This window comes from Poecile atricapillus, chromosome 22 (genome assembly GCF_030490865.1).
Source record: "Poecile atricapillus isolate bPoeAtr1 chromosome 22, bPoeAtr1.hap1, whole genome shotgun sequence".
Taxonomy (NCBI): Eukaryota; Metazoa; Chordata; class Aves; order Passeriformes; family Paridae; genus Poecile; species Poecile atricapillus.
In genome coordinates this window covers 7,908,700-7,932,756 of record NC_081270.1, presented here as the reverse complement: position 1 = coordinate 7,932,756, position 24,057 = coordinate 7,908,700, and the positions used below count along the sequence as shown (strand labels likewise).

General features: G+C 47.8%; 1 protein-coding gene across 8 annotated transcripts in view; it reads left to right on the top strand.

Moving 5' to 3' along the window:
* EIF4G3 (eukaryotic translation initiation factor 4 gamma 3) overlaps positions 1-24,057 on the top strand; it is a 112,813-nt gene that overhangs the window by 21,642 nt on the left and 67,114 nt on the right. For 6 of the 8 annotated variants that reach the window (XR_009279361.1, XM_058855400.1, XM_058855399.1 and 3 more), the window contains exons 2-3: positions 13,781-13,856; positions 18,083-18,226. Coding sequence is in view for 7 of the 8 variants with exons in the window: in XM_058855400.1 (XP_058711383.1) it covers positions 13,781-13,856; positions 18,083-18,226 (220 nt within the window). In the remaining variant the exon portion in view is untranslated. The remainder of the gene's footprint in view (positions 1-13,780; positions 13,857-18,082; positions 18,227-24,057) is intronic. The other 2 variants (XM_058855405.1, XM_058855398.1) reach the window with 1 other exon arrangement.

The window sequence follows — 24,057 nt, the reverse complement described above, 5'->3', positions numbered from 1 at the left end:
AGCATGGAGATTTCCAACGATGGTGTAAATATCTGTGTGCCTGACCCCTCTAGTGATGGATACAGTTACACGCAGCACTGAGGACAAAAGGCACAAAATGCTTCCTGGTGATGTTTGTCCGTGTTCCTGTGGGTCTGTAAGGGAGCTCCTGGTGTGATTGCCCTTGTCCTGGCAGCTTTCCCAAGAGCTGCACCCTGTGTTAGTACTGCTGAGCTGATCCTTGGGATCCTGGGCCTCAGAGCTGCTCCCACCTCCAGGGAAGCCCTTAGCTAAGGCAGGCATGGGCCCAGCATCCCAGATAACACCATGACTTCATCAGTTCAGAGCAGAGCGCAGCCGGTTGTACAAGCTGCTGCTAAACTGCTCTTTCTCAAGCTGTGCCAGAAAACTTCCTGCCCTGAAGTAGCACAAGCTTGAAACTCTTTCCTTAATAAGCAGTTTGTCCTCCAATACCAGCCTTGCTTCCTCTGAGGACCTTCATATGAAATTAACACAAAAAAAGAGGAAGCTGGCTGAGTAGCAGCCACATATCTCTGGTATTATGGGATATTTTATGGTTACTTTTATTATATAGGTGGGTTATAGATGGACTTAGTTGGACTTGAGCTTGAGAGCAGCCACAACAACAAGGTTTGGTGCTGTGGCCATTCAGCAGCTTTTGGGCATAATTCTCATATGGAGGAAGGCTAAATAACAATTACCTCCTGGTTTCCTTGTACAGGGACGAGGGAGGACATCAGCCTTCTGTCTCAAGTTCCATTAAGCTAGAACCTTCATGAATTTTTACTAAATAACTTTATAGTTAAACACAAATGGTCACCTCCTTCCTCCCCTCCCTTCTGCTCTGAAGTCCTCAGATGGCTGGAGGAACCTGCCTCCATAGAGACCACTGCACTGTAGCTCCTTGTGTCAGCTGGGAATGCCCCATAGCTTGAATTGCAGGACCTTCATGCCTACATTTCAGTGGTAGATTCCTTGATTTGACTTTCTTCCAGTGTCGACTGTTTTTTGCTTGTCATGTCCATTAAAAATATTCCCTGGCTGTAAATTAGTGCTCAATGCTCCATTTAGTGTCACTTCCTGTAAATGCTGTTGCCACCAGTGCACTATGAGATAGGAGCTGGGATAAGTCATGAGCTCCAGGCTGGACTCTGTCTGTGATCTCTCCATGCTCCCTGTTCCCAGTGCTGGTTATCTCCTTCCCCACAGTGCTTAACCCTAAACCAGAAAAAGGAACAATTTAAAGCCCCTCTCCTGGCAGATGATGCAGGAACTGCAGCCTGACCCCTGCATAAACTTGTCTTCCCTTGGGATTCTCCCTTCCAAACACCCTCCTGTGTTACTGTCACCACTTGGGTAATACTGCACGTGCTGTTTTGTCAGGGGGCTGTGGAGGGACAGATCCCAAAGGGAAAGATCCCAAATATCCATCACAGCTTGGCTTGTGACTGTTGCATTCGGTTGTTGTTTTTAATACTGGGAGCATCTACAGGGGTGGAGCTGCAGGATTTGGACCTGTTCCATAGAATGGGATAGAGTTGTGCACTGCTGGACACAGCTCCAGATGGAAGAGTGCCCTTCCCAAAGTGTCTTTCCAGAGGAGGCAAGAGCTGACACGTTCAAGGTGGTATGTAAAACATCTGAAAGCTTCAGTGTGCTAATGAACTAATGGCACTGAAATGAACTGCCCATTAAAGAATTAGAAGACTTTAAATCAGGTGGTAGCAATAGAGAACAATCTCAGTGTTGAACAGAAGCAGTGGGAAATGTATTCTCAGATAAGTGTTGCTTTCCCCAGGTATTTCCTTATTTTTCCTTTGGTAAATGCATGACAAGTTTTGTGTTCTGTCCTGGGGCCTGAATTGCCTTGAGGCTCAAGTGGTCCTTGTGGTGTCCGTGTCGGTTCTTGCTCATTTGCTCTGCACCACCTCCCTTCACCTAGACAGACTCCATCCCTCAGGAATAAGCCTCATCCTACCAAGATTCACCTCTGCCATCTCACATGAAGGACTAAAATAATCCTGGAGAATCACAGGGCTCCTTGTGACTCCAGCTGCTCTGAACATGCCATAGCTTTACTTCCTTTCTCACAGCTTCAAAATCTACTTTGGCCTCTCAGGGCCATTGTCCCGCCTGTGACACGGCTGTGGTGGAGGTGTGGGAGCACGAGGGAGCCGGGAGGAAGGAGAAGAGTGTGGTGTGTAGGCAGAGCCTGGTGTGCAGCCGTACTGAAAAAAGGCAAAGCAGGATGGGGAGTTCTGCCTCTGGTCCACAGTGTGGATTTTGGGGTGTTCTGGAGGTGTTTTCATGGCTGTGCTATCACGTTGGGATTAGAGCTGTCCCTCTGAGCTGCAGTGGGAAGGGTGGATCTGCCTTTGCTGACTGGGCTGTGTCTGCACCCTGCTCTCAGATGTGATGATCATGTGAGCGTTCCGTGATTTAAATCTGCTCACAGAATCCACGGAAAACTTCACCCAGCCAAGGAAAAAAAATAGTTTTCTCTTGAATCACCAGGCTGAGCTGCTTCACCAAGGAATCTTGTGATCCTTAGTCCTTTCTGAGGAACATTATTCCTTGCTGAGGAAGGTGGCAGAAGCTGTGGGTGCCAGTGTTTGGCAGTGAGGTTGGTTTGGGATCCCATGGAAGCTGACCCAGTGCCTGTGGCAGGGGCAAGGGAAGCACTGTGCCCTCAGGGAGCTGTGCCTTGATTTTCCTCCCTTTTCCCAGGGACACTGGGGCTACCTCATGACCTGGAACTGCCCCCCCTTGCCCCTCTAATTAACAGTGCTCCAGAATGTTTCTAAGCAACATTCCATGGAGGTGGAGGGTGCCATGGGAAAATTCACCTTTTAGATCTACTGCTTGCAGCACCTCTCAAGTCTCTGCTTCTTTCCCTACCTGGCCACCCAGTCATGGATGGATGGAGGAGTTGTAGTATGGAGGACTTGGGCTTTTTCCCAGCTTTTTTCAGGTTCTGATTCAGGATTGTCCCTTGTGTTTTGAAAGCATGAGATGCACAATTTAAGAGCCATGTAAAATAGTAACAGCCACTGACTTTGAGGAGGTATTTAGCCCTAAATCACATGAGCCCAACTTCCTGGCATTAGCCTGCCTGGGAATTTAGGGCTGTTTGGGGCCAAGCTGTTCTGAACTGGCTGGGTGTGCATGCTGCTGGCATAACACAGCTCTGCTTCCAATTTATTGGGTGCATTTTTGGAGTTCAGGCCTCATCAGGAATATCTCAGTGAGATGTTGGCCAACCATAGTCCTCTGTAACTTTCTCCAGGTTATATATAATTATATATAAATACTATAGTTATAAGTAAGACTATTCTCCAGAACTCAGCTGGAGTCTCCAGAGCTCATGTTGTTGACCCTTTTCCCCCCACATTAATATTTTGGGCTGTTTATAAGGTGCCTTCCCTGGGGTTGTGTCTAGAGATCTGTGAGGAATCACTCAGAGCAGCAGGGTCTGTTGGAAGACAAATAGGGCTGCTCCAGGTTCCTGAGCATTGCCTGTTTCCTGCAGCCTAATGGGAGTTTCAATTAACATGGACAAGTACAATCATAAATAACCCTCTGGAAATGAATGGAAGTTTAAGGCCACATTGGCACATTCCCTGTGCTGCTGTTGTCTTTCCCTGGCAGTGCCATGATTTCCAGCTGAAAGGAGCTGATGAGATGTATTGACTTTTTCATTTCTTAGAAGAGTCCATATATTTTGAGAATAAAATGTGAATTGAAAAGATGTGGAAGTGGCTGGTGTTTTATGGAGGAGAGAAGACAAGTCAGCTGGTGAGAAGCTGTCTGTAGCTGAGCAAGAGATGCTCTCCTGGCACGTTGTTCACCTTGTTACCTGAGCTGGTACGGGCAAGACCCAGGCAGCCTCTGTGGCTTTTTTTTTTTGGTAATTACTAATATTTCACAGCTTGGTTGAAGCTTGGATTTAACCTTATTCAGGCTGTGCTGTGAACACCTCTGGGAGTGTTAAAAATACACCTCAAAGTTCACAGTTACAGAAATATTCCATGCGTCACCTCCAGACCCGTCCCCCACCCACCAACACCCTGCTTCAAGGAAAATCCCGGCAGGATTAGCAGGGTTTAGACAAAGTTTCTTCCACCCCAAACAACCTTTCTAGGTCTCAGCTGAAAATAGCCAGTTTGCCTGCATGCTGAGGCTGCAGTGGAGGGAGACAGAGACAAACTAACAAGATCAGGTTGCCCTCAGAACCACATTTGTGCTGGGCAGAAGAATTGATTGGGGTTTTGTGGCGGGTGGAGACACGATGGAGGCGAGGTCTGGGGTGATTTAGTGCGGGTGAGCTGTCTCAGTGCTGGTTAATTTAGAGATGCAAAACTGAGCCTGCAAGTAATGAGCTCTGGCTAATTAGGTGCTTGTCTGCAGGTGGAACTATTGCAGCTGGTACTCCCAATATTGCTGGTTTGTATTTGAGAGCATCATGGAATCAGTGGGGTGCTGGGAATACAGATAATTCACAACAAAGGGGTTTTTTTTCTATTATCTTCCCCCCTAGCCCCCAGCTTTCCTTTGGCATTCCCGCCTGGCTGGACTGTGACATTATCACACATTGACCAAAGATGGAAGGGAAAGGAGGGGAAAGGGACTTTTTATACATGACAAAGGGGAATGGAATCCCAGTGCCAGAGGGCAGGAATAGATGGGATACTGGGCAGAAACTCTTCCCTGTGAGGATGGGCAGGCCCTGGCACAGGGTGTCCAGAGCAGCTGTGGCTGCCTCATCCTGGGAAGTGCCCAAGGCCAGGTTGGACACTGGGACTTGGAAGCAAACTGGGATAGTGGAAGGTGTCCCTGCCCATGGCAGTGGATGGGCTTTGGGACCCTCAGAACCCAGAGCAGTCTGGGATCCTGGGGTATTTTGTGGAATAGATATTTAAAGGGATGTAAGTTGGGGGATTTGGAGACGTGCTTGGGTACAAAGAGGAGGTGCTCTGTGGCTGCTGCAGTGGCTGCTCGGACAGAAGGGCTGGGATGTGCCAGGTGGGCTCTGCCCCTGAGCTTTGGCCACGCAGTCGGATGTGCCAGCAGATTCCCGAAATGTGTCGGGACTCCCGAAGGGAGAGGAGCAGGAATCTGATGAGCAGCAGGATGCTGGGGGCAGGAGAGGGACAGCAAGCTGTTAGTGAGCATTTGAAGGTCACATTTTCCTTTCAAACTGCAATTTTCAGCCCTGGGAAGCTTGTTTTCCAACAGGCATTGAGGTTCAGGAGGATCTGTGCGCCCCTTCTCTTTGGGAAGCTCTCCCTGTTCCCATTCAGCTCTGTGCAAGCACAGCTCCAGGGACATTGTGTGGCAGACAGCAGGGAAAGGCAGTGTTCAGGATTATTTGGAAGCCAATGCTGAGATTAATGATACATAATTAGGTAAAAAGCTCAAGATGTATTTCGAGGCAAGTTTTGTTATGAGGAGAGTGTTCATTAAGAGCATGGCATAAGCTGGGATAAGCAGGGAAAGCCTCACTGTAACATTTGGATCCAGACAGAGCTTGGGGAGGATTATTTAATGAGGAGCACTTAATGCAGAGAGATGGACAGGATGATAACTTCCAGTTATCAGAGTTCAGTTGGGGAGCAAGGAATGAGTCCTGCAGTCAGGGATTTTGAACGAGGCAATAAAGGAGTGGTGAAACATCAACAATATTTATGTAGGTGCATTTGTGGTACAAAAGGAGAAGATAAATACCGTATTTAAGGTTTTGTTCCAAGTATAAAATAGCCCATAAACAAGAATTTGAAGAGAATTCAGCGATGCAGTTTAATACACAAAATGCATGAAGGATTAAAGAGGATGTTTGTACAAACACTCCATTGATCCACTTAAAATTTATATGTCTGATAAATGGCACTTGGGCTGTGAACATTGACTACACATGTGGCACTAAGGAGCTTTATACTAGGCCATAAAATGTTGAAACAAGCTTAATAATGGCTTTTGCCATGGGAGCCTTCTGGGGATAAGTTGTTCTGGAAAGTGGCAGACCCTGGAGGTTTGCATCTCTTGACAGGCATGATGCACTGCTCTACTAAAAATCTCAGTATTTTTAAACGTGAACCCTATTTTTGCCACTTTGCAAACACTTTTTATTGTGTTCCTTTGTTTTTAAAACATTTGAATTGCCAGAAATAGTCCTTAGATCAGAATTAAGGATTGGTGTAAAGCTGCCATGGATTTCTAAGGAAGTCCTCACCTGCAGCTCTTAACTGTGACCGTATTCTGGAGTGCTCATGCTGGCAAAAAGTTGTACTTGTTTTTCCTGGGTATAACAACAATAAACAGCAACACCAAACACTGAAAAGCCAGTGCCCCATTGGAGCTTGACCTGTGGTATAGTCAGGGCTCAGAATTGTGCTTTGTTTTGACATCCCATCACGTTGTGCAAGAGCAGTTGCGTCCAGCTGAGAAAACAGAAATAAAAGCACTCTTTTCATACAGAGGCCACCTCATTCCTTTGAGACTCAGCCAAAAGGCCTGATCCCCTTGCTGGGAATCCACTAGCAAAAAACCCCTGAACAGACAAAAAACCCCACTCAAACACACCCTAAAATAAAATGCAATCTGTGTAAGGATGGGAGATGGGATATGTCATTGGATGGAGGCAGGGGAATGGTTAAGGAGGGTCAGCATTTTATTAGGTAGGGTCTTTAATGTTTTCTAAAGTCCTTGAATTATGTTGGGTCTTGATTTTTGTAATATTAATTATCTCTCATCTGTTATGAGCAAGAGCAGCTCAGCTGTGAAGGGTCAGGGTGCTCAGCTGAAAACGTGCAGGTGACAAGGATTGGGGGAAATCAGCATGGGCCTCTGTAATTAGGGGCTGGATTCTGCAGGTACACAGGAGGATTGAATTATGATCACTCACACAGCGTCAATCCTTTCTTTCCCTAAGTTTGGAGTTACTTACTTTGTAACTTGAATTTTATTTTTCCATGGAAGAAGTCAGTTCGGTTGTCATATTTCAGCATGGAGAGATGATGACACTGTTTTGATCTTATATATTTTAATTTTTCCCAGGTAATGTATCACTTGGTGGAGTTTGCTTTGGGACTTTGTTGTTTTGTCTTCTAAAGGCTGTAGTTTGCTTTGCCAGCATTCCTTCCTCGTGCTTCTGAAACGTGATCTGTCAAAAGAGGGATTGATTTTGAAGGGAAAATTGATTGCTGAAGTAGTTGCTAAGTAAAGGGGCATTTGTGGTGCTGCATTTGGGAGTAGCAGGATGAAAGCTGAGGAGAAACAAGCTGCAAAATTTCCTGCTGAGGAGCTTGTGCTGCGATCTAATTCTTCTGACAGGGAGCACTGATGCTTTCTGAGCTCCTCATTCATCGCTGTGCAGCTTTCCAAACACTCTGTGCTGTGGGGGAGTTCATCTTTTCCCTTATCCTGTCCTTTATAGGCTTGGCTTGATCATTATCCCCTATCAGCTTGCTAAGGGGAGCGTGGTGCTGCCTCCCATCCCTTTTCTGCTGCGTGCACAGCAGGAAAATCGGGAAGCAGCGAGATTGCAGTGGCACTGAAGCGGTACCAAATCCCACAGAGGTCCCTCTTGTGCTGCCTCTTTAAGAGCTCGAGCTCTGCCTGTGCGGGGATGGAGCCAGCCTGGCGTGGCATGGATGGGATGTGGCCGTGATGGGATGGAGCTGTGGGCTTTGCTGATGGATGTGGGGAGAGGATGCAGCGCTGAGACAGCTCCTGGACAGAGCTCCGAGGGATCTCAGTGCCACAGCTCTGAGGGATCTCACTGCTGGAGCTCCGAGGGATCTCAGTGCCACAGCTCTGAGGGATCTCACTGCCACAGCTCTGAGGGATCTCATCTGCCACAGCTCTGAGGGATCTCAGTGCCACAGCTCTCCAGGATCTCATCTGCCAGAGCTCTGAGGGATCTCATCTGCCAGAGCTCTCCAGGATCTCATCTGCCAGAGCTCTCCAGGATCTCATCTGCCAGAGCTCCGAGGGATCTCACTGCCACAGCTCCGAGGGATCTCAGTGCTGGAGCTCTGAGGGATCTCATCTGCCACAGCTCTGAGGGATCTCACTGCTGGAGCTCCGAGGGATCTCACTGCCAGAGCTCTCCAGGATCTCACTGCTGGAGCTCTGAGGGATCTCACTGCCAGAGCTCCGAGGGATCTCAGTGCTGGAGCTCCGAGGGATCTCACTGCCACAGCTCTGAGGGATCTCACTGCCAGAGCTCTGAGGGATCTCACTGCCACAGCTCTGAGGGATCTCACTGCCAGAGCTCTGAGGGATCTCACTGCCACAGCTCTGAGGGATCTCACTGCCACAGCTCTCCAGGATCTCATCTGCCAGAGCTCCGAGGGATCTCATCTGACAGAGCTCTGAGGGATCTCACTGCCAGAGCTCTGAGGGATCTCACTGCCAGAGCTCTGAGGGATCTCACTGCCACAGCTCTGAGGGATCTCAGTGCCACAGCTCTGAGGGATCTCACTGCCAGAGCTCTCCAGGATCTCACTGCCACAGCTCTGAGGGATCTCACTGCCACAGCTCTGAGGGATCTCACTGCCACAGCTCTGAGGGATCTCACTGCCAGAGCTCTCCAGGATCTCACTGCCAGAGCTCTGAGGGATCTCACTGCTGGAGCTCTGAGGGGTCTCACTGCCAGAGCTCTCCAGGATCTCACTGCTGGAGCTCTGAGGGATCTCATTGACACAGCTCTCCAGGATCTCATCTGCCAGAGCTCTGAGGGATCTCACTGCCACAGCTCTGAGGGATCTCAGTGCCACAGCTCTGAGGGATCTCACTGCCACAGCTCTGAGGGATCTCAGTGCCACAGCTCTGAGGGATCTCAGTGCCACAGCTCTGAGGGATCTCACTGCCACAGCTCTGAGGGATCTCACTGCCACAGCTCTGAGGGATCTCACTGCCAGAGCTCTCCAGGATCTCACTGCTGGAGCTCTGAGGGATCTCACTGCCAGAGCTCTGAGGGATCTCACTGCTGGAGCTCTGAGGGATCTCACTGCCAGAGCTCTGAGGGATCTCATTGACACAGCTCTCCAGGATCTCATCTGCCAGAGCTCTGAGGGATCTCACTGCTGGAGCTCTGAGGGATCTCACTGCTGGAAGCTCTCTGGGATCTCACTGCCAGAGCTCTGAGGGATCTCACTGCTGGAAGCTGTCTGGGATCTCACTGCTGGAGCTCTGAGGGATCTCACTGCTGGAAGCTCTGAGGGATCTCACTGCTGGAAGCTCTCTGGATTTTGCTGCTGGAAGCTCTCTGGGATCTCACTGCTGGAAGCTCTCTGGGATCTCACTGCTGGAAGCTCTCTGGATTTTGCTGCTGGGAGCTCTCTGGATTTTGCTGCTGGAGCTCTCTGCCAGGTAGGACTGAGCACGCTGAACAAAGAGCTTGGCCCCGGGAGTGGAGGATCGTGGAGCTGGGAAGGATGGGGTGACACCAGGGAAGTTCCAGCTGCTGTACCTGGCAGAGCTTTTCTCTTTGAACCTTTTCAGAGCCATGTGGTTTCCCAGCAGGCTCAATGAAGTGTTGCTGCTGTTGGGATGTTCACCTCTTGCATTTTAATTGCACGGTGAGTAGAGAAGAGGCTGCAGAGCAGAGGCACATTCCTGGAAAGCTCCCTGCCATCACATCCCTGCATGCTTGGAGGGGTTTGATAGATTCCTTGCTCCAAAAAGCTGAAAGAAGTGATCAGATTTGATGTGGTTCCTCGCCCTTCTGTAATCTTGCTTGATGGTTTTTCCTTGGAATTTTTAATGCACAGTTTCAGTACAACCAGGGACCCGTGTGGAGATTATAAAACCCTGGGGAAGTCAGTGGGAGACTGGCTCTGTTTCTGGCAGGGGTGAAAATCAGGAGTTCTGCAATGGTTTTGTGTAAGGTGTTTGCATAGGTGCCTGTGGGTACTGTGGGAGTTATTCCTGGGAAAAGGTGTTTCCTCAGAGCTGTGAGCTGGAAAGGGAGGAGAGGCCAGGGGTGCCTGGGGTAAAATGGTTGCTAGTTGCTGAAATGAGCTTAGGTGAGAAGCACCATTTGAGGAAAAATGAATCCATTTTGGGAGAAAATGGAATAATGTTCTTTCTGTCTTCCTGCAACCTTGGTGGAGCAGAGAAAGCTGTACAAATTCCTGCTGGAAGGGCTGATTCTGGTGTGTGTTTCCAGGTCTGTAACAGCACACAGAAATCTCGCAGAATTGCAGTTCTGTAGGGTGATTGGAACAAGCAGAGAAACGTGATACAAGGAGGAGGTTTCTGCAAGGAATTCCTGCTGTCATTTCACTCAGCGTTTGGCAGTGTCACTGATTGGTCCAGCAGCTCCAGGCTGGATTTTTTTTCCTTAATCGCTTTACAGAGCAGTCACATATTCCCCTCTCCTCAGAGTGTGGCCATTGCTGTCTAATTAACAGAGATATTCCTCTTTTTAGGGAGATTTTTGGTTTCCAGAAAAATTCTGTTTGGTTTCCAGCTGGCGTTCCTTCTCCCACTGGGTCTATAATAGCTGCTGAAATTCCCCAGCTTGTAATCACTGCTGCAGCCAGATGGGGACTAGGTGGAACTCCCACTGCATCTGTGCCTGCGTTTATGAGTCTGCCAGAAGTATCTCACTTAGGTGAGATTTGAAATATATATTTCATTAGTTCATGAGCCCTGAACAGCAGCGAGGAGAATCCAGCACTGGTACTGCCAGGGTTGCCATCCTTCTCCTGGATCCTGGCGTGATGCTGATGGAGCAGGAAGAGCTCTAAGGAATCGTTCAGCCTGATATGAGCAAAGCAGAGGCTGCAGTTCCACTTTACCAACTGATAGTGCTTTAAGAGGTTCTTCTTGGATTTAACAGGGTCTCCTTGCTCCTGTCTTCTGCTTCATTGCTCTCCTCGTCTTTTCTCCCTGTGGAAGGAGCTCTGAAAACTGTGTGAGGTTTGGATTATCTTTGCTTTTCCTCCCCTCCCTCTCCCTTCCCACACTCCTGGACGGTTTCGGAGCACAGTTGCACAAATGAGTGATGTGGGTGGATATTGTGGATATTGGGGAGGAGGAGGGGGAGGAAGAGACAGGGCACAGGATGCTTCAGAATTGGATCTCAGCATGGCAGAGCAGTAACAGGAAAGAGCTGCCTGAGTTACTCAGGGTATCCTGGTGCTCGTGGCTGTGGTGAACTCAGCACTGCAGCAAGGCTGAGCTGGCTGCACTTTAACTCCTGCACTTGCCTGGGTGTGCCAGGGCAGCCCCAGGGCAGCGATCCCAAGGCTTGTGCTGCATTTTGGGCTGTGCAGCCCCAGTGGCACCACAATCTGTGTGTGAGACCAGATGAGTGGGTGCCCTGGGGGTGCTGTGGGTGTGCATGTGGATGGGATGGTGCTGCTGGATGAGGTTCTGCTTCCCACCTGCCTGCCCTGACCCGCTCACCTCCCTTGGTGGAGCATTCCTGCTGTCACTTAACCCATTCCTAGGAGAGGAGCCTCAGCAGCACAAGTCAGGAGGAGCTTTGCTGTCACCCTGGCTCACTTTTCCCACAGTAACAGCAGCTGTTACCCCAGGACAGGCTCCTTTGGGAGGTGGAGGGAGAGGGAAGGTGGTGATTTCCACTGGGGAGCAGGAACAAGCTCCAGGAGGCTTGGTGGGAACCAGGAGCGTTTCCACTTGCCCAGCTCTTCTTGGGAAAGCTGGAATCTCTCCCCTAGTGCAGCTCCTGTCAGGGAAGCAGGAACCTTTCCACTTGCCCAACTTCTTGCAGAGAGTCAGTCTGATGCCACAAGTTAGATGCTGGAAGTCACTTTCTCCAACCATTGTTTCATTAAGGCTTACTGAAATTTAAGGTATTTTGTTCCTATCAGTCTTGTGTCCAGGTCAAATCCTTTTGCAAAAAGGACTTAAAAGGTTTTTTCTGGATGGAATGAGAATCATCCCTTCCTAGGAGAGATCTTAAACAGTGACTCCAAACTCTGCAAATCCACCTAAACTGTTCCTTCCTTCAGGCAGCTCTTCCTGGGCACAAAAAGAGCAGTTGCTTTGCTCAAAGGAGATTATTTCCTCCTGACTTATATAAGTTCTAAAATAAGAAAATAAATCCCAACCTTGTCAAGGATGAAACCGTTTTTCCAAATTCAGGAATGATCCCTTTTGAAGCAGCAATTGCTTCAATGAATTGTCAGGAGTGCCTGGAGAAGGGAAATCTCAGCTGTGACACAAGGGGGACAGCTCCATCTCTGTTACAGGCTTGTTCCTGGGGAGAGGAAATGGTGCTACAGCAGGAAATTTGAGTTTTCTTTCCGTCTTTCAGTGTGTTTTTAATCCTTCTCTCCCAGATTTTGGCTTTTTTTGTTGTTGTTTTCCAAAATTTTGGGGTGAATACAAGATCCTTGGGATGAAGGCTGGGAGTGACTCTGTTGAAGCTGGTGATAAATCTTACTGTTGTTTGGCTGAGTCAGGGTTTTAAATCCCATTTGGTTGTTAAAAAACTCTGTCAAATGACACCACTTGGGCCTGAGCTGGCAGATGAGCAGAGTGCAGATGAGCCTTAGACCCTGCAAACAAAGGGTCAAAAAAGAGGCAAAAATTGATGGAGGGTGAATGAGCAGCAGCCTGGGAAACGGTGCCTGTGGATCCTGTTCCTGCTGCTCCTGCCCTGGAGGTGGCCCTGGGCTGTCCCCTGGCACCTGCCAGGGTGACTGGCCAGGTCAAGGTGTGGCAAAGGTCAGGGCTGGGCTCTTCCCAGCATAATCCCATCAAGCAGCTTTTTATTGTGTCTGCTGCTCTAACACTGAGTAGATAACAAAACAGAGAAGTTTTAGAGCAATTTCTGAGCCTGTTTGGTGAGGAGGAGCTTTTCAGTGCCAGAGTTCAGAGCAGAGCAAATTGTAAATTTAACTGTGTGTTTCTGATGCTGTAAATTTGCCTGAGCAGTGCTGGAGGAGGAGCTGATCCAGCTGGGATGTGTTGAACAGGTTGTGTCTGAACAGTCCTTACTTCAGCCTTAACATTTGGTCCATTTTAAGGGGAATGCTCGGGATGGTGAAGCTTGGGGTGCTTGAGTTGTGTCAGTGCTGTCACTGTGGTGTCGGTCCCTGCAAAGCTTTGGGCAGCAATGTATTAGTGACAATGGACATTGGGTATTGTGTAGATCTGTGTGAGGCCACAAGGTGTTACCCAAGTCAGGCTTTTTTACTCTTTAGGATCCCTGCATCCCTCTGTTTTACTCCACAAATAAACCAGATTCTGTTGTGGGAGTTTTTTGTGCATAGTTTTTTTTTCCTTTTTTTCCCCCTTAGGTTTCCACAATGCCTTTACAATTAAGAAAACTCTTGCAATCTGCCTTTAAGTCAGCCTACAGCAGCTCCTCCAAAGCTGCCATCCCTCTGCCAGCCCTTGCTGTTGGTGGGCGGATGAGGAAAGGAGTGACTGGGTGAAGAGAGGCAAACAAGGGAACAATTCCAGCAGGATTCCTGCGTGGTTGGCAGAACAGGAGCTGCCATTGTCCTGCAGTGCCCTGCTGATCCGCAGGGTTTGTCTGTTCAGTGCCGAGGCCTTCGGGCTTTTTTCCTCTCCAAATAAAAGCAGAGGTGGGGGATGCTCTTGACAGCCCCAAGGTTTTGTGGATTATTTGGTGGTGAATTTGCGTTGGTTCCCTCGTTCCTGGTGTGCGATCAGCCGCCTCTGGAGCCGCGGCACATCCCGAGGGGTCCCGGGCTGGGGTGTCCCTGGGGGTGTCCCTGGGGGTGTCCCCAAGCACAGCCCTGCCTTCCACTGCTTTCCTTGACTTGCTGTGTTGCAGAATCCCCCGAGGTCCTGTCCAGCAGCCCCTGGAGGATCGGATCTTCGCTCCGGCCGTCTCGGCTGTGTACAGCACCGTGAGTATCCAGCAGGGATCCCGTGGGTGTGCAGGGCCCCTCTGCACTCACAGACTGCACTTACAGAGGATCCGTGGGGAAAAGTACAACTTCTTTTTGCCCCCTGAAATAAAAGGTGCCCAAAAAGATTCTTTTGGTTGCATGTGAATAGGAAAGGAAGCGGGGACCTTCTGGCTCTCCACAGTTCCCTTGACAGGAGAGGGCAGCCAGGGGGAAGTCGGGCTCTGCTCCCAGGAAACGAGGGCAGGACAGTGGGACAAGCCTCAAGTTGTGCCAAGGGAGGTTCACATGGGATATTGGGAAAATCTCCTCACTGAAAGCGTGGTCAGACACTGGCACAGGCTGCCCAGGGCAGAGGTGGGGTCACATCCCTGGAAGTGTTCAGAAGATGTGTGGATATGGCACCTGGGGACAGGGTTGGGTGGGCATTGGGATATTGGTGGGACATTGGGCTTGATTTTGGAGGTCTTTTCCAACCTTAATAAATCTATGATTTTATGAAGAACCTTTTTTTGTTGCATGGCAGCAGGAAAGGGAGAAATCTTTGGAGGATTTGTGAGTCTATTGCTATTTTTAAGTGTCTCTAGTTTTATATAGCATATTGGAGAGTGGGTTTTCCCACCAGTGTCACTGGAATCACAGTGTTTTGGCTGTATTTTCATTTGTGTGGCTCCATCTCTTTCCTTTCCCCTGCATCTCACAGGCTGATTCTTTTGTGTACTAGTGGCTTCACATTTCTAATACCTTCTTATGAGAAAAATAATCAAGAAAGATTTGTTTTCACATGAAACATTCCATTTCACAGAGGAAGAAATATTTTGATAGTAAATAGAATATTTGGGATAGGTGCCTTTGGCTCGCTGTCCTAGATGGTTGCTAATGTATAATACTGATTATTGTAGAAATTTAGCTTAAAACCAGTGATGTTTATTTGTGAGCATCATAGTCTTTTCCTTTTATTAATTTCTTTTTTTTCCAATGGCAGTAGCTGGAAGCCTAGGGTTATTTATAAGCTTTGCTAAATCAGCACAGCCCTGGGAAAGTCATATTTTGCTTTTCTGGTTGGGATAGTGCAAATATTTTTAATGCCAAAAAACCCTTTTAAACTGCTCTTTTAATTATTTGGAAAACAGGAAGAAAAGCTGTAGATGGGATAAATTCGCTACATTTTGGAACATAAGCTGCTTATAGAAAAACATAAGCTGCTGTGCAAGGTTCTCTCCTTCTCTGTCTGCAGGAGTGGCTGGGGATGGGGCTCTTGGCTCTGGCTCCCTGGGGCTGGAGCATCTCTTACCCACAGCAGCTGTGCCTGCCCCATCCCTGGCAGTGTCCAGGGCCAGCTTGGACAGGGCTTGGAGCAGCCTGGGATAGAGGAAGGTGTCCCTGCCCATGGAACAAGATGAGTTTTTAAGGTCCTTTCCAGGCCACACTATTCTGTGAACATAAATGTACAAGCAGTTATAATAAATAATTCCGTTTATATTACCTTTTATGTACCCCATACGACACTTTAAAAACACTTAAAAAATATCTGAAGTCCTTTAAAGAGGGTTATTTTTTTCAATTCTTTCCTCCCAAGATATAATGCAGATGCCTGTGGGGAAAATATGACTGTAAAAATTTAAATTAATGTAAAATAGAAAAGTAACTGTGAAGAATGACCTAAAATAGCTTTTCAGTGTGGAAAAATATCACTCCTTGCTATGTTACAGGAATAGGCAACAGGGCTGGGAATATCTCAGTCCCAGGATTTGAGAATGCACAAGTTTGAGAGAAAATTTCATGTTTTGGGGAAAGGAGAGAAATTTCTCAGCTGGGTTCTTTTCAGGCTTCCATTTGAAGCCCCAGGCAGTTTTCAGATTCGGAGTCCAGGGAAAAATGAATTGGGATGGAAAAAGCACGTGAAGGGAGGGCCTTAACAAATTCATTCATGAGAGGTGTGGCTGGTTTGTTACACCAGGTCTGTTACACAGCAGCCTGTGCTCAAGGGCTGGGTTTGCATTACAGTCATTTTGAAGAGCACTGGGAGGTGACAGAATCGTGAAGGGTAGAAAAGGCCTCCGAGATCCTCCAGTCCAACCTTGGAGTGCATCCTCAGTTCCCAAGAGACCAAGTAGGATGGAGTTTGTCTGAGAACTTGGAGTTGCTCAAAATTCACAACAAGGCTTTGGTAGAACTCTTTATCAAGGAAATCACACTTGCTGTTAAAACCAAGCCCACCTAAGTTCATCATAAGTCATCTTTATTTATTTATTGTGACACCTTACACTGGTTTCACACCCAGCAGAGGTTCTGTGATTTGCCTTTTTGTCCTTTGAAGAGATCCTCCTGCAGTGAAGAGAATCCTGTAGAAAAGGGATTAGGGAGGATTAGCTGCTCCAGCCACCTTGTGCTTAGAGGAAGGATCTGGGTCAGGAGGCCACTGTGGTCCCTGCCTGGCTGCCGTGCCATGTGCAGGAGGGAAGCTCAGCTCCTCATCCTGTTCCAGCCTAGAATCATGGAATGGTTTGGGTTGGAAGGGTCCTTAAAGGCCATTCTTAGCTGGCACTGGCAGTGCTTGAAGTCCCACAGCTGTCACAAAATAACCTCTATTTTCCCCCAAGAAGTGCCATTCAAGGAGAATCCTGGTGAGGAGCACGGGCACAACCTGACACTGGGGCTGTTGATAGAAATGATTTCCTTGTATTTTGGGTTGCCGTGGTTTGCCCTCCCTGACTCTGCATTATTTGATATCCATCACAATCCACAGTCACTTCTAAACACCGAGTGCTGCACGACTGACGTGACAGCTCTCTCAGGGTTGACACAGGAGTCATGGGAGAGACTTTCATTTTCTTGGGGATGGGCTGTGGAAAGTTTTATGGAGTTCTCTTGTAAAGCTGGCTGTGATTCAGTGGAGGCTGTGTGTGCACACCTGCCAAGAGCTATCAGCCCAAAAAAGAGATGATTCATCCCTGGCAGAGGGAAGGATCCAGTTGGGGACAGAGGGTGAGTTCCTGTGACTGACCCACCCTTTCCTCTGATGAGCTCTTGGGGGCTGTAAATCTTCCCACAGTGAAGGCTCCTGGCCCATTCCCAAGCCTGGAGCTGTTGCACATTGGGATTTCTTGGGATTTCAGTGCTGGCACAGCTGCTGTGGTGCTTTAGGAGCTGTAGTGATAGGCCTGGGACACTCTGGGTGCAACAAAGGGACTTGGAAAAAGCTTTGAAGTGGTGAATTCTGTGCCTTCTGCTCTCTTGGAGCTTGGACCTCACACTTCATTAAAAGAGTCAGGAATTTCCTTCTCTCTTCTTTACCCTGCTAAGGACATTTATGCACACATTGGCCTGTGCAGTGACCTGTGTGGGCTCCATGTGCCTTTAGCTCAGACTAAGGAATGTTAGATGGGATTTTGGGAAGAAATCCTTCCCTTTGAGGCTGGGGGAGCAACCTGGGGTATAGTGGAAGGTGTCCTTGCCCATGGCAGGTGTGGGACTGGATGGGCTTCAAGGACCCTTCCAACCCAAACCATTCCATGATTAAGTGGTGCTTTTCAGCAAATAAATAAATGAGAAAAGGTTGGTGAGAAGCAAATGCTGAATTTCAGTAGTGTGAGTTTTAATCCAGTCTGCCAAAATTTAATTGTGTTGGACAGCGGGAAGTGTCACTAATTGTGTGACTCTTTTTTACTATAACCACTCTCACTTACATATTTAAAACAGTTCCATCATGGAGATAGTAAAGTGGAGCAAATATTTGTGTGCCATGAAAACATTTTTCTAATATTTTGCCTAATGTATTTTATTGACTATTTTTAAGGGAAGTTGAGAAAGGAGATAAACATAGGCAAAAATTGCTTTACTATTTCATGCTTTGCTTGTGGCAAGTTGTACAGATACCATGGAGTCCTTAATTTTTCCTTCTTGGAACGGAATATGCAGATTTTCCCCTGACTTTGTTGCTGGTGATGTGTATCCCCTTGCAAAATCCCAATATTTTTTGATATGGCTTCTCATGGAGGGATCAGAAGGTCCCAGGCCTGAAGGTAAAGGGATTCCACACATTTCCACCCATGATTCCAGCTGGTGCTCTGATTTTTTGATCCTTCCACATTTTCCTGAATCACATAAATAGTTAAATAACTTGTGCAGTGTTTCACTTAGATAAATATGCATTATTTTACCTCTCTAGGTATGTACAATGGAGTCTCTGCAGACTGATTACTAATGTAATGTTTTACTAACAGTTTATCTCCACACAGGTAACACAAGTAGCAAGACAACCGGGTCCTCCTGCCCCATCCCCTTACACTGCACATGAAATAAATAAGGGACACCCAAATCTTGCTGCAACACCACCAGGACATGCATCGTCCCCTGGGCTCTCACAGGTAAGCCCTGGCGTTGGAGCAGAGCATTTCCAGCCTCCCCCTTTTCCTCCTGTCCCATTCTCAACTTCTCTGCTCAACAATTAACTGAGTTATCTGTAACCAGTCTAGAAATAATGTGAATAAAGGGGGTAGCTTGAACCTTGAAGGGTCCTATCGGCAGCACTTAGATTAGCACACCAATAGCATAAATTGGTATTTATAAATTAAGTGCAAGTTTATTAGACATTAGTTCCTCATGCAGTCTGTAACAGAAACTAAAAGCCACTTGAAAAATTAGAGAAAATAATAATGGATGAAGAAGAATGTGTTTTGCTGTTGGATCAGGCAGTTTGGGGCACAGCCTGGCTTCCAGGTTAAATACCCTAAAAGTGCCCTGTGTCCTCTCTCAGGGATTTTCCAAGGGGAGTTTTGCACAAGATGCTGTAGTTCTGTAATTCTAAGAAATGTGCCAGGAAAATGAGTTGCACAAATGATTTCTCATAAAAGAGATGAGACAAAGGGCTGGTTACAGAAAAGTCTAGAACAGGAGATAAATGGGAGTTATAATAAGAGTGGAGAAATAGAATTTAGTGAGATATGTAGAATGAATTGATCTCTTTGTAGCCTCTATTAGATAAATACTCTGCAGGGCTGACTTGAGAGTGGAGAAGCTTATCTGAAAATGGAGGGGGCAAAAGAGGCAGGTAATGGGGTGAGAAAAAAAGGGAGATAAGAGATGGTGGGATGGGGAAAGTGGGATATGGAAGGAATGAGGTGTGAGATAGAGGAAAGCCTGATGTTCCCTTTGCTCTTGATTAATTTATACTTAGGTGGATCAAGCAAGAAGGCCTGAGCAGGTCAGCTGTTAAGGAGAGTGGGTTTGTTCTGAGAAGGGGAGCAGGATGAGCAGTGTGGGTTGGGAATGGGGAGGTGATGGGGAGAGCCCCAAGTGGATCCAAGCCCCCCTGCCAGTGATGAGCTGTCCTTGTGCAGAGTGGTCTGAAAGGGAGAGTTTGGGGATCAGGGAATGTATGAGATATTTAATCTGAAAAGTCAGGTGCAGTGAGGTACAGAATGTCATACCTGTGTTTGGTTTTCTTTAGCTTTGTCTAAACAGAAACAGCTGGTTCTGTGGTGCTGTGGTTGGGTGACCCTTTCTCTTACTCCCCCCCAGTTTCCATCTGGTGTAGCTAAAACAAGAGCACTGCTCCCTGTTCCACCTCCTCTGGGGGTTCTCCTGGTGGACACCCCCTGGCCCTTTGCTGCCCTTCAGGATCAGTTTGTGCAGCACAATGAGGAGGCCGTGGCAGTGATGTGGAACAGTCCCACACCCACGTCTTTGCAGTGTCTCTGCTTCCCAAATTCCAGGGCCTTGAAATCATCATGCTGCTCCCAGGAATGTGCTGAGCTCTGGCACAGGGGAATGCACAGCACATGCTGCTGCAGTGATGTTGTGGCCAGATGTGGCCCCAAGTACATAAAATTTCATATTCCTGTTGGGTTTTGCATGTTTTTCCCTCGTTCTGACTGGGAGAGGAGGGGCACAGCTCCTCTGCCTCCTCTCCTGGCTTGAGGCTGCAGAAGGGGCTGATTTGGCACAATTCCCTTTCTCAGTGTGTGGAGGGAAGGAGAAGCCATTGGAAGGGAGCAGAGCAGAGCAGGTTATGCAGAGCTCAGGTCAGGCACCATCCCATGATGGATGGGAGAATCCAGAGCAGGCTGAGAGCGTTCCCAGAGCCCTTAGCAGAGAAATTCTGTGAACCTGCCCCATTCCAGCTGTGCCTTACACTGATGAATGGGGCAGCCATGGTGGGATGGGAGAATGGGAAAGCAGAGCACTTCCAGAGAAACTGAGCTGGGAGCAGCAGGAAAGAGCTTCCATCTGTCCATGGAGTGAGGAGAGGAGGAGAGGGCTCCTCCAGGGACAGTGTGCAGAGCTTAGGGCACCAGGAGAAAACTGTTTCATTCCCCTCATGACCTGGGAGTGTTTTGGAGGATCCCAAGGAACAAGTGCAGTGGGTTCTGGCATGTGAGGGTGAATGGTTTGGAAAAGACTCTTGGCTTTCTCTGCCTCAGCTTTAGAGCTGCAGGCTCCAATGGGATGCTGAGGGATTCTCCGAGTCCAGGGCCACAGTTTGGAAGCATCAAGTGACCATGCTTGGAGCAAATTGCCAGGAATTTCCTCTGTAATCGGGGTAGTTGAGCTCTCATTACGAACACTCTGCACTGCTGGGCACTGAGCAGATTGCTGCTGCCTGCCCATGGAATGGGCTGGAGTGCTGGGGAGCAGAGGATCCCAGAGCATTGATGGGGTCCCTCCTCTGGAGTTGTTGGAGTTGTGAACATCCCTCACCTGCTCCTAAAAAGGTCAAGATACACCTGAGTAAACAAAAGTGCAAGAGGGCTGAATTCTGTGGATCTTGGTGCAGAGACCTTGGCTTTTAGGTGGTTGATTTAAATCCAGAACAGATTGTACCAGCTGAAACTTGTTACCATCTGGTTCTGTGCCTGAAGTGAAGAGAGTTTTGTGGTCTCATTCTGGTCCTCAAAAATGTCACCATCATTAAATTAGCGTTTGTAATAGCAGGGAGACATTCCTCAGTACCTTCAGGTCTGGGAATGTGTGCCAGGAAGCAAGTCTGCCTGCCATCTGTGGCATGTTTATTAGGCAATTCCCAAGCCCCTCTTTTATGATCTTGGATCCTTTCTACAGGAGCTGGAATAATCCTGTTAGAACCATGATGTTTATTCAATGCTTCCATCTTCTGCAGCCCAATTTGAGATGCTTTTAATAAAGGGATGTTTATTAAGGGATTGGAACAGAAGGAGGGCTGTAATTTAATTGTAACCTCACCCATTGGTACCCTGGGGTCAGTCAGGTGCCCTGGGACATGGGGAGTATTACTCCTTGTTCTCTCCTCGTGTTGGAGGCAGCTGCCTTTGGAGTCTGGTTGCTCCATATTAAACTCATCTTTCCCTAGATTCTGGTGAGCAGGGACAGGACTGAGGGAAGGGCTGGAGCTGTGCCAGGGGGTTTAGGATGGAGATCAGGAAAGGCTCTTCCCCCAGAGGTGCTGGCACTGCCCAGGCTCCCCAGGGAATGGGCACGGCCCCGAGGCTGCCAGAGCTCCAGCAGGGTTTGGACAGGGTGGCATTGCTGGGGTGTCTGTGCAGGGCCAGGGGCTGGACCCTGATCCCTGGGGGTCCCTTCCAGATCCATGATTCCTCATGAGGTGCACATGTGCTTTGCTAGAAGGAAATAGTCAGCATAAAATCAGGAAATAAACTTCCACTGCCCCCGGGGCACAAAGGGCTCCCAGTTTCATTGTCTCATTCAGATAAACCCCCATCCCTCATTTTCTATGTTCAGGAGCATTGTTGTGGATCACTCGATCTGAGTTGGTCTCTAAGCTTTGCAGGGAGCTGTTCCCCAAGAGAACTTCCCTGTGTAGGAGCCTCCTTGTTTTGTGTAAGGTGTTGCTACAGCCTGCTGGTTAGAACCACCCAGAATCCTGTACCTCGTATGCTTGTCAGTCAGGGCATTTATTCATAGTGCAGACACACACTGAGACATTAAACTCTCCTTGTAGAAATGAAGAAGTTGGTGCTGGACCAATGTTGCCTGTTTGTGCCGTTCCTCCAAGCAGCAGATTCCAGTTTCTTGGATCTTCTGTCCATTCCAGATAATGAGAGTAAAGCAAATTTAAACAACTTAACTCCTGATAGTGTTTTGTGAACAATAAACCTACCTAAATAGCCAGATTTATATACAGTAATGGATTCTTTTCTGACCAGTCAAGAGTTTAGCCTCTTCTCACTTCTTTCCTTGTGCTTCCTTCTGTACATCCGGGTCAGGCTTCATCCAGCACATTTCCAATGTGTTCTGCAAATTTCAGGCTTGCAGGAATATGTGACTGCAGGTGGAGATTTGAAACTGTGAGTTATTTAATAGCTGATAAATCCAGAATTGTAATCTTCTTTTGGCCTTTGTGTTCAAGATCTGCTGGAAGTGCAGCTGAACCCTCTGGTTTGTAATAGGATTAGGAGGTTTTTGATTGGGTTAATAATGCTGGGAATATTTCCTCCTAGAATGTATTTCATTATTTTTGGTTCATTACTGTGCTTTTTACCTCATTAAGTTAAATCCAGGCAAATCTGGCTGGAATCATCAAATATGTCTTGTGTCTCAGTGCTTTTGGGCTTCAGGGGGCTTTTGTGTGGGGATGCTTGGCTTCATGGGTGTCTTCTAATTTGGGAGAGGATCTGGGTGTAAGAACTGCAGGAAGGGAGAGTTGGGAAGGCATAATGCAGCTACAAATGCTGATTAACACTATTTATTTTAATTATTTAACCTTGGAAGCAGTTTGCTTTCATAAGGCGCAGTGTAGGAGGGATGTATGAATTAGTTTTAGTATTTGTACACTCAAGAAGGACAGAAAGAGCCTTTAATTCTTTTTTTTTTTTTTTTTTCTAGCAAGGAGAGGAAAGAAAGGAAGACCCATTACAATTTTATCATGTACCTGTGCAAAGAAATGATTACAGCACAAATACTGAGTCTAGTTGGGACTAGGTCTGCCTTTAGACCCACCCCTCATGTGCCTCACAGAATCCCAGGATGGTTTGAGTTAAAAAGGATTTTAATCTCATCCCATTCCATGGGCAGAGACACCTTCCCCTATCCCAGGCTTTTCCAAGCCCCATCCAGCCTGGCCTTGGGCACTGCCAGGGATCCAGGGGCAGCCCCAGCTGCTCTGGGCACCTGTGCCAGGGTCTGCCCACCCTGCCAGGAACAATTCCTGCCCCAAATCCCATCTCTCCCTGCCCCTGGCACTGGGAGCCATTCCCTCGTCCTGGCACTGCAGGCCCTTGTGAAAATTCCTGCTCTGTGTTTAATCCTTCTCCAAGGGGGCTGATTTGCCCAGTGGGGAGAGAGAGAAGTGTTTTTGTGCTGCTGCTTGAGCTTTTCCTGTCTGGAGTAGCTGTGACCTGGCTCAGTGTTCCCTGGCCCTTCCACCCTGTGCAGACACAGGGATTGGGAATGGGAAATCTCTCAGTGGGTGTCTTGGCCACACGGCACATCCTGGCTGCTGTCAGCAGAAGCAGCTTTGTTTGCATGTGAGATTACTTGGAATCAAAAGCACTTTTAAACTTGGTGACTTGGTTTGGGGTAAAATAAAACAGCATTTTTAACAGAAAATCAAACTTTTCTGTAGCTGTTTAAACATTCTCCAGATCCCTTTCTTCAGGACTCTTCCATGTGTGTTTTCTGTTCTCACTCTCATGTGCCCTGGGCTTTATTTTGGTTCTTTTCAGACTTTGCCACTTGTTGAACTACATTTTTATTCATAATATAACAAGACAAAACAATACAAGGCAATTTGCCATTTTCTTACATTTAATAATTTCAATTCTGAAATTCCTTCTGTAATAGTACCTTCTGTTCCATTCAATTTAATGGATGTTTTCTTGCATGCTGCAGACAACAGGCAGTTTTTAAACAAACACCATGTGTTCCATAAGGCACTGCCAGAGTCAGCACAAAAGTCAGGGCTTTGCACAGCGTTCTGTAAGCACAGAGGGCATAAAATATCCCTGCAGCCAGAGAAACCAGGGAGATGGAGCCCTGCAGCTCCTGGAGTCCAGCGTTAGCTGTTGTGTCACACTGGGAAACACAGGAATCACCTCTGGAGTCCTTTAACCTGAGCAGGGACAGTGACATTCCAGAGGTGAGGCTTGGAGTCCATGAGCAGCCTGCTGCTCCTGCCAGCTGACCTCTCACTCTGCTGCTTTCCAACAAAGATGATGGAGATTCCACTCCCTGCAACCCTGCAGGGCTGTGCCTGTGTTCTCCA